The following is a 10,763-nucleotide window of genomic DNA, read 5'->3' as shown; positions in this document are numbered from 1 at the left end:
TGCAGTTTTAACTCCATCCTAGGGCTGGTTGAAGCTGAATGGAGTTGCTGAAAACAGTGAGTGGAAGCAGCGCTAACCAGCCCAGCATTTTATCTGAAGTAATTAGCATATTTTAAATAGCTGAGAATATAAATAATAATAATCCTTAATAATAATCCCTCCAAAACCAAAAACAATAATCCCTCCAAAACCAAAAAATAATAAATTGGTCATTTTCAATCTACGACAGTTTGTGGGACATTGCTGTGCGCAATTGGCTGCCACGTTCGCCCACAAATATACAGTCAATTCACTTTACAGTGTGTTCTGTGAAGCGCTTTGGGACGTCCTCCCGACGTGAAAAGCACTATATCAAATGCAAGGATTATTATATAAATGAACTAGGGCCAGGCATTTTGTCTGATTTACCCAGTATCTGGGGTTAACTGATGTCTGGTTTAAGTGACTTTCACTGTATTTTACTGTTCCATCTTTTGCAGGTAACGCTAACGCTGCATGGACGAAAGCTATTACTGCTAAAATAACCATGCTGTCATGGTACTCATTGTCTTTTTATGTGTGAATTCCACGCTCTTCGGGTGCGCTCTGAAAGTCACAATCCTTCACTTCTCATTGTTTCTAAGATACAAACCCAATCACAAACAACAATAATAAGATTATATTTATAGAGCACCTTTCACGTCGGGAGGACGACAGAAGCGCTGAACAGTCAGGTGTTGGGGCCCGAGCATTATTTCTCTTAAATTATTCTCATTTATTCCAACAAGTACCAGTAAACAATAACTTTCCTGAATGTGGCACAGCTATATAAAAAATATAGTACATAGGCAATACTTTTAAAATACTTTAAACAGAATTGAGTTTAACAAAACTTTAATAAATCATGCAATCTTGCACTACACGCAACTGAGCCTCAATACACCCCATGACCTTTTGAGAACAGAGAGGAGATGATTTTACCAAGTTTTACCTCATCTGGGAAGGTTTCAGAATCTGAGTGCTGTTAATAGTGCTAGTGGTTGTTAGTGGTGCTAGATCCATCGCTGACCCTTACTCCCCTGAATTTAGCTCATCTGCCCTCCCTTATACTGCAATTTAGTCCATGTATAAACACAGAGGTTGCAGGTCAGGCTGCATCCATAGAAAGAGGAAAATTAGTTTAATGTTTCAGTTCTATGACCTTCAGTCAGAATTGGGGGATATTAGAAGGAAGCAGATTATAAAAAGAAGCAGAGAAGGGTGTGGGGGAAGAAAAAGGAAACATTTTTAGATGGGAGGACAAAATATAATGAGATTAGAGGTGTTGATTGTGCAAGACAAAAGGCAATGGGGGATTATAAAATGAACAGACGTGTCTTAATAACCAGAGGATATGTTAATTGAAATCAATGCTGAGCCCAGAAGGCTGTAAGGTGCCCAGGAAATGAATGAAGCACTGTTCTTTGAGCTTTGTTTGAACGGTGCAGGAAGCCATGGATAGGGAGGTCACAGTGTAAGTGGGAAGGAGAATTAAAATGGCAAGCAGTCATGTGACTGGTTCATCTCATTCTTTCACCAAGTGTAAAGAATTCAGACTAGACAAAAGCTAAAGTCTAATTCTGTTTAATACAAAAAGTTCATAAGTCAGTTTCCCTGCTGGGCAACCCAAGTAACAGCAATAGTAATAGACGCGTAATGAAACAATACTACCAGATGACTGGAGGACTTCCCCTTCTATGGTCAGCACGTTCACAGCTATTAACCCACGAGCGAAGACGAGTTCAAAATTCCAGTCTCTCCCTTATTTATAATTAAGTGTCCCATTGTCCTCCATATAAGGTTCTTCTTCGTGCAGGACGCAACCGCTTCCTGTTTCCCACTCATCCTTCTGCTTTGCACTCCACACCATGACCTTGGTTCTGTTGTTCAGACTCGACTGCCCGCAATCCATCATTCAGCTATCTTCCCACTCTTGTGTAGCCAAGGTCTCTGAATACCACGTTCCTTCTCCCTAATCAGCATCCCGTACCCTCCTCATTATTCTTCAATCAACAAACTGACTCATAAGAGTGATAACAGCTTACATCTGCTTTGATTACATTTACTCATGGGACTGCTTTAACTACTATGAGATTGATTATACAGTATATATTTTAATCATAACACAAGTGAAAGGTTCACCTGGACATTTAATCATTTTTAATCATCTTGAAGTTGTAAAATCTCTTAATTTATGGTTTTCCAGACATTAAGGCACCAAGCCATTGCATCCATCAAGCCTCTTTTACGCTTGTCGAACACAATGCCCATTAGTCCAAAACTTGTGTATTGATAAGGCCCAATAATTCCCAAATATAACAAACTCCAAGAAGTATCTATCCCTCAGATGACAGCATCTGGAACCAGATCATGATTGATTGATGCTACCCCATGTGAAGGGCACTACTTAAATGCAAGTTGTAGTTTTTTTTATTTCAAGTCACCTTTACAACTTTTTAACTAATTGTTGTAGCCTTTATCCCCTCATGCTACACTAACTTCCATCTTACACCACCTCACAAGGAGTTCTAAATTACATCATTGTTAAACAGGTTTTCGAGCAAATCGCAATCCAAAAACCTGAATTAAAAATTGTGGCTCATCAAACTTAAAACCAAATTGTGTTCTGTCCCCATGGCTGCTGAAAGCAGGCCATGCAATGAAAATAAAGGCGGGGCAGCCAGTGCTTCGAGGCCCAAACAGCTTCGTAGAAGTGGAGCAGAACCGGCATAACCAGCCTTAAGAGTCGATTCGAGGCCGGTAGACGAGCGGTGAGTGACATCGAGGTATCTGTTGGGCATGGCTCAGAGACGCCAAATTCAAAATCTCCCGCCTTAACCAACAAAAAAATCCTCTGTGTGACGTAAGTGCCATTTTCCAAAACTCGAGCAGAGAGTTCAGTCCACCCTGTAAACCGCGGGAGGTGGGAACAGTGACATTTTTACTAAAGGAATTTGGTGTAAGTGTTGAAAGTGGGAATTCGGTGCTGAGAGGGAAAGGAGTGCCAATGAACAAAAAACAATTAGGTAAATAACTCAGGGCTCTAAAATAAAGAGTAATTGAACTTCTAGGAATATGGCAGGAAAACTGAACCTTGTTGTATGTGCAGCCTGTGCCTTGTGGGAACACCAGGATGCTTTTGTCTGCCCTGGACAACAACGTGTGCACGAAGGACCTCTGGCAACTCAAGCTCAAAAGTTTCTGATCCTGAGGGGAGGCTGGTGTCACTATAGCTCAAAAGGGAAGCTGACTTTAGATGACAGGAGGATGCATGAAGCTGATTGAGTATTTGAATGTAGCCAATGAAACATGTTAAGTGTTAACATTTCACAAACAACTCATTATTTTCACTGTGAGCAATGTGCTCGGCAGACCCCTCATACCGCTTGCAACTCAAGAGTTTGCATAGCAGACTTTACAGCAAACAAAATGCACAATACTATAGATGCTGGAAATCTGAAACACAGTTTCCGGCAGACTTTACAGCAAAGTGTATTTGGATAGCAATCAATACTGAAAACAAAGGCAGCAATTGTACGACCTCCAATCCAGCCGTGCTCAGCAAACACAGCACAGGACACAAGTGGCATCTCCCCGGGGAGATCCCCATAGTTTGATAATCTCTGCTTTAGTCTACAATGTACTGAGTTCCACAGTTTCTGTCTGGTTTAGAGAGTGCTCTGCCTGGAGGAATGTGCCGGCTTCTGTAATGCCAGAGAGATCAGGAGTAGGTTAGTGAGAACCAAGGCTATGAAACCTAGAAAGTATGGCTGGAGTTTACCCAGCTAAAACCAGGAAGATTTGTTTGAAACCATGATTAAGGCTCTCCTGCTTGGTTCCCATCAGTGCCTTCTTGCTGCCACTACTGACAGTCAGAAACCTGCATGATACAGACTCCATCTCATTGAACTGGTGTGGAACCATTGTCTTATTTGGCTCTCAAACAACTTTCAAACCCCACGTCATCTGACCCGTTCAACTTTCTCTTACCTCAAATAATGCCTGTTTCTGGCACTGTCTTCTCCTTGGGATTTTGAGACCCTCATCCAGTCTTGACTATGCCAATGCTTCATTACCTGTATAGTAATTCTGCCCCTGCTCTCTGAAACTCCATTGTAGAGTTCTCCAACTCACTCCCTCTCTCCTCTCATTGAAGGTCCATCTCTTCAACCACACCTTGTCATATTTCCCCTCATCCTCCACTCTTGTGCTCAGCCTGCAGTGTCAAATGCTTTTGGATTGTCCTGATGGGAAAGGAGCAATCTATAAATGTCAATTTGTATTGTATCTCAAGTGATATCTCAGAGACCTTATAGAGCAGTGTCCCCTATAGAAATTGCTGTAGCTATGTCGGTAGCTAATCAGCAACACCATTTTAGCCAGATGCACCATGTTTAGTAGGGAAATATATTTCATATGTATGTTTACATGTATACTTAAAACAGGAGTCCTGGAGCTCAGTGGTTAGAGCACTCGCCACGCAAGCGAGAGACTTGCATTCGATTCCCAGCAGGGCCAAACCTTGGGCAAGTTTTGTTGTTCTGCTGCCCTGGAGCAGTCATTCCGATTGGTCATGCTGACCATGTTTGACTGCTCTCTCCATACAATATTGCTAGTGTTTCCATCTGGCACTGCTGCTGAAAGCTGGCATTTCACCCATGTTACACACTACTTTAGCACGTAACCAAGGAAGTAAAGCACACACGCTACTTTTCTTACCATTTTACTAATAAATGTAGAAAAAGGTCTTGGTACAAATGTATATTCCGTGCAAATTTGAGTACTGAGATCACATGCCCATTTAGGGTGTCTATAACTGATTTTTTATTGACTAATCATGCAATTTCACCAAATCTGGATTCGCAATTTGCCACATGTGGGTAATATATTGGACAACCTTGTTATAGAGGTACAGATGCAAGATTTTAAATGGCATTCAAAAAGTGAACCTGGAACAATATGTTTAAAGATGCACCGACACAGCAGAAGAGGACACAGGTTTAGGGTTGCAATTTTCCAGACAGACACTCCCTCACCCATTGAACAACTGGAAGTGCAGAGCTTTACCAGTAGGTGCTTACCTCTCTTACAATCAAGATAAGAATCAAGTCCAAAGACAATGGACAAGAGTGGACTGAAAGTAATTGTTCAAAAGTACAAGCTAACCTTTGAGAATCTCCAGTCATAATAAACTAGTTAAACAAGTCCCAATGGAAGGATGAAGCATGATCAACTGTATGAAGTATTTAGAGCATATGTCTTCAAAGCTAAAACTTTATTTTCCAATCAAAATGACATGGAATGAGGGATATTTGTTAAAAATTTGTCATCCTTTAATTTCAATGAGAACATATTGAACAAATATGAATTATAATTTAAAACATCACTTTAATTGCACATCAGAAATGGCCAAGAATTACATACCAAGCGAGAGGAATTCCAGCCCCAAATACATCATGCACTTTGGGTTGTAATTCTGTACAAATCTCTCTCATTTAATCTTGTAATATTCACATACACTAAATTATAGAACCCCAAGTACTCGACTAACTAAACAGTGACTGGCACCTGTATCAAGAGGTATAACCAATGTTTTAGAAATTTACAGATTTAATAGGAGAGAATGTACATTTTGACATTTACAAAAATTACTCCAGTCTTCAAAAAAGGTATTTATCCACACTATTAACTCCTCATGTTAATTAAACATCAATTACAACCAAAGAAAGTTTTTAACAGATGCACCTATTTATCAGTTGCACACTTTCTTCTTGGTTAGTGTTCAAACCACTGCATGTAGACCAATGCAAGATGGCACCATTTACTTGTCGAAACTTTCAGCATTTATAGAAAACACAGTGCCAGTCATATCAGATATTGTATCTTATTACTCACTCGCCATACAATAATTACAGTAAAAAAAGGATCTAGTATAAATGCCAGTTAACTTTAACTGCATCCTTATAGATAAAATTAAAAGTATACTACAACTAAAATGCAAATCAACAATATTTGCCAGTTTAGTCTTTCAAATCTAAACATAAATCTAGACAGCCATTTCAACAGTGTGGATTACACAAAATAAAGTTTCTTCCACATCTAACCATACAAACAGGATTAAAGGTGAACAGTTATTGAATCTCATGGCTATTGCCCAACATATCCAAATATTATGTAGATGAACAGCTGGAAAGATCACTTTTGATGTTTTTTTCGTGGTTTCCTAAGCATACCCATCTTAAATAGCACAGTCACCAAAGTTGAAATCCTTATACCTAGAAAGAAGGCAACAATGGATTAGATCTCATCTTCATCCATAATAGTAATATTTTTTTAAATGAGGATTTCCCTAAATTGCTGCAGTTTAGTATACCCATGGGAAAATTCATTTCTTAGATCATTAGATGTAAGCATTCCCAAGACATTACCTTATATGAAGGATGCTATATAATGAAAATTGTTGGTGTACATTATGGCTGAACAGAACCCCAAGAAACTGGCCAAAGACAAAACAGCACAATATATATGGAGGTTTGCAATGTACAATGACAAATTCCCCATTTAAAAAGGCACTCATTTTCATTTAAAAAGGACGTTTGACTTTTACATAGAAACATTTGCTATGTGCCTTATTTACCCATTAGGCCATCAAGAAGCTGAGGTTTGTAAGCTATGAAAATAGTTTACCTTCAAATGCTGGATTATTATCAGCCATCCTGGTAAGGGTAGCAGTAATTGCTCTCACATCCATATTGTGGAAAGACTTGAGCAGATTTGGGGTCAGAACGTTATGAGAACTTGACCCATCAGTATTTTGCACCACAGAAACATCTGCAATATTTAAGATTACAAAACATTCAACAACAATAACTTGCATTTATATAGCGCCCTTCACACAGGGTGGCATCTTAGAACACTTAACTGTGGCAGAGTTTAATGATGAGCTGTGAGAGGGGGGAGGTGAGTGCAGGCACGGTCAAACAGGAAGGTCTTCAGGTGGGGAAGGAGGATGGATTGAAGCAGAGTTCCATAGTTTCAGGGAGTAGATGTAGTAGTAGTATTTTCTATGTGTATATATATATATGTGTGTGTGTATGGATATATATATATATGTGTATGTAGTAGTAGTAGCATGACCACCAATGGTGAAGCGGAGGGGATGAGAGACGTGCAGGAGACCGGAGCCAGCTGTGTGAAAGTGATGGGCAATGGGGTATGAGCAGGTAAGAGGTGCTAGGGCAAGAATCTAGCCACGTTCACAATATTTACAAAGATGTTAAAGCCAATATGTTAAAAATATACAAACATCAATTTTTTAATGTTTCCCATTTAAATGCTCACTAATTGGAACCTGTCATACTGTAGATAAGAAAAAAGTCCAGATATCAGATTATCATCCAAAATACAATATATAACCAGCCCTCATCTTTCCCAGTGTGCCCCACAGTTCCTGACTTTCTCCCTTTTTTCTGATGCACATTAACCACCTTTCTCATATTCCTTCCAGTTGACTCTTTGCAGTTTTTTTGGTTAGCAAGGTGTCTGACAGATGCACAAACCCATGCTTACGAGTATCCAAATCAAACCGAGAGTTCCATGCATACCATCTACAATGGAAATTCTAGAGATCTGCATAATTGGGCCCAAAAAAATCTACGTGAAATATGATCCATGTATGCATAGATTCTAGGTCCTGGTCTCAGTGTGTTGCAATTAAGTGGACATGTTATTAGCTTTTGGAAGTTGAATGCTCGCACACCTGTACACATTCAGTTATAATCACACTTGGCTCTCAGGGTTGAAGACAAAAGTTAGTCTCATTTATGGGCCAGGCAGGCAGTCCACCATCAACCCTGGACTGTTCCTAATTGAAGTCAGTTCGGGCATAGGGATTCTCTCAGAAAGGCGACAATAATAATAATCCTTGCATTTGATATAGCGCCTTATCACGTCGTTGAGACATTTCAAAGGGCTGCACAGAATATCCTATAAAGTGATAAAGCATTCAGCTGTAGGACTGAATCCTATCATGAAGTTGATGGTCTCATCTGTTAATCTCACGGAACCCCTTCATTTAAAGAGAAGAAAATAATCCAGGCTTCACACTCCAGATTGCTGACATCCGTTGGAGGCACGTGCGTGTGAATGGCAAATGAAGACAATACTTAGCTCAGCTCCCTATTGTTAAATGGCTCACGGACACTCACTATCAAGCGCCACATATTTATAATTGACACTTAGGCAAAATAAGCCAGTTTGAAACAGAAACCAGTCTTAAATATACAGAGTTATACAAAGAATTCACAACCATTTTAAATATAAATTACCTGCACTACTCTGTAAAGCTCCGATTGATTTCTCTACAGAATCCTAGATGAAGCAAAGGAAAAGGTGTCAAAACCAGATGCAGCAAAGACTATAAACATATCAACTTCACATTCAAGAAGAGCATTCAATAATAAGGAAAGAAAAGTCACCCTGTTTACATTCAGAACTTCAGTAACTAATAATAATCCTTGCATTTGGTGTATAGTCTTATAACGTTAGGTCATCTCAAAGCGCTGTGCAATATAATGCATGAGAAATGACAATATATATGTAGAAATTGCAAGTGTAGTACACCGTAAAGTAGATGAATCTACAGCTTTCTCATTCAGAAGCTAAGTGGGGGAATATACATTTTAGTTTTGTGTTGGCAAACATGGAAGCCCATTTGCACAGGGCACTGTCTCACAAAAAGCCTTGAAATGAATGGCCAATTTTATTCGGGGGATTGTTGACCAGGACACCAGAAGAAACTACCTTCTCTTTTCGAATCATGTCATGGGATCTTTACCATCCACCTGAACAGGCAGTTTAAAGTCTCATTTGAAGGATGGCACATCCAACCATGCAGTGCTCCCCCTGCACTGCAGCACAGCCTAGACTGTGAACTCAAAGTCTCTAACATGGGGATTGAACCCACAACATCCTGCATGAAAGGGAGAGTGCTATTAGTTGAACCAGGCTAGCACACATCAGCTAGCAAAACAGTAACATCGACAAGAGGAACAAAACAGGCTGCCTACTATCCTGGCCCACCAGGGCAATGGAACTCAGAGAGAGTAGGACATGTGTGTTGAGACTGTAGACCATTTACACATTTTCAGAATGGAACGCTAAGCAAAACAAAAGCATGCAAATGTTACCTCAATTCATCTTAACAGCTCAATGGTTGAATGCATATTATAGTAGGACACATCAATACAGATCAAGCAAATCTGAAATATCTTGAAATAATGAAATGTTACATTTAGTCTGTGGCTTCCTGCTTTGGAAAGAGGAGTTTCTGATCACTACCCATCACGAGATAGAACTGTGTGTTTATTGATAGGGTCAAAGCTCATGTCTGAAATGACCATTTGGCCAACGGATTGGCTCACTCATAAAGCAGCCCCCAGCATTATCTCTGTAGCTCAGTGGTTAGAGCACTCACATTGAGACGTCTAGAAGACGTGAAAAGCGCTATATCAAATACAAGGATTATTATTATTTTAGGAGAGGAGGAATAAGGAGACAGAATTAGAGAGAAGGGAGAAAAAAAAGAAAGCCACATGAATATACTGGAGGAAACATTTTTCTTTAACTATACCTTAATGTTCTGGAGTTTTTGACGATATTCCACCAATCCATTGCTAAGTTTATACATAAGAGCCTCCACCTGCTTGGCATCAACATCACTTATTATATGAAAATGTTTCTGAAATATAATGCATGGGAAATTACAATGTATATGTAGAAATTTCACTTCCTGAAACAACTTTGTGCTGCATTTAGGTAGTACTTTGCTCTGCATTCCTACCGGTTTAGGCAATACTTCAAAATCATGTCTCTGGCCCTATAAAGATCTGAAGTGAAATAAACCAGGTCTGTCCTTGCAACATTGTAAGTTGTTTTTTTTCCAGCTCTGCATCCATTGACTGTCAAACATTTAAAGAATCCACAGGACTGTTCCTTCCCACACAATCAGCCCCTAAGACAAGTTCTCAGGGTGTTTAAAGGTAGAGGCCGATTTCAAAGTCAAATGTTGCTATTTGTCTCAATTGTATTACTGCATAAATGCAAATTGTTACAGAAACAGATCAAAAGAATAGCTTAAGAGAACAGAACTGTCACAGTCTAAATTTTCCCATACCCAGAAAGAATACTAAAGAGTCAGCACCAAAAGTATCCTGCGAGACTATTCAACATTTCTATAATAAAATAATAATATTATTATTGTTGTAGCACCTTTATTATTATTGTTGCTTTGTTGTAGCACCTTTCCTGTTAGGCCATCTCAAAACTCTTGACACGATTTACTGTAAAGTTTAGTGACTGTGTTTTTGTCGGTGAACATCTACCCTGTGGGACTTTGATGCATGGATACATGGCTTGTTTGTGTGGAAAGGGACAGTCCCATGGACTTTTTAAATGCATGATAATAAATAGATAGATGTACAGCTTTCTCATTCAGAAGCTAATTGGAGGAATATACTTCAGTTTTTTGTATAATTGCAGATAGCAGCTACTTAACATTCTTCACCAGAAAATTCTGTAATTTTATGTTAAGACAATTACTAGTCTTAAATATATAATTCCCAAATGATTGTAAACAAAAAACTGGGCTATAGTTTTGCCAATCGTAATTGTAGAATAGCCACTAGTTTGAAAGTCTGTTTTGTTGGTCAGCGTCTATTTATCTCTAAATTAGCTCAGCTGTGTTC

General features: G+C 39.2%; 1 protein-coding gene across 1 annotated transcript in view; it reads right to left on the bottom strand.

The window, feature by feature from the left end:
* Positions 1 to 4,759: 4,759 nt before the first annotated feature.
* The window catches only part of LOC103186355, a 46,273-nt gene continuing 40,269 nt past the window's right edge, over positions 4,760 to 10,763 (bottom strand). The window contains exons 24-27 of the mRNA XM_042346978.1: positions 9,650 to 9,757; positions 8,346 to 8,388; positions 6,706 to 6,849; positions 4,760 to 6,293 (exon numbers count right to left, since the gene is read on the bottom strand). Of these exons, the coding sequence (XP_042202912.1) occupies positions 6,214 to 6,293; positions 6,706 to 6,849; positions 8,346 to 8,388; positions 9,650 to 9,757 (375 nt within the window). The 3' untranslated portion in view covers positions 4,760 to 6,213. The remainder of the gene's footprint in view (positions 6,294 to 6,705; positions 6,850 to 8,345; positions 8,389 to 9,649; positions 9,758 to 10,763) is intronic.

The sequence above is a fragment of the Callorhinchus milii genome, unplaced genomic scaffold, assembly GCF_018977255.1.
Source record: "Callorhinchus milii isolate IMCB2004 unplaced genomic scaffold, IMCB_Cmil_1.0 Scaffold2, whole genome shotgun sequence".
Taxonomy (NCBI): domain Eukaryota; kingdom Metazoa; phylum Chordata; class Chondrichthyes; order Chimaeriformes; family Callorhinchidae; genus Callorhinchus; species Callorhinchus milii.
This window is presented reverse-complemented; position numbering and strand designations above follow the sequence as displayed.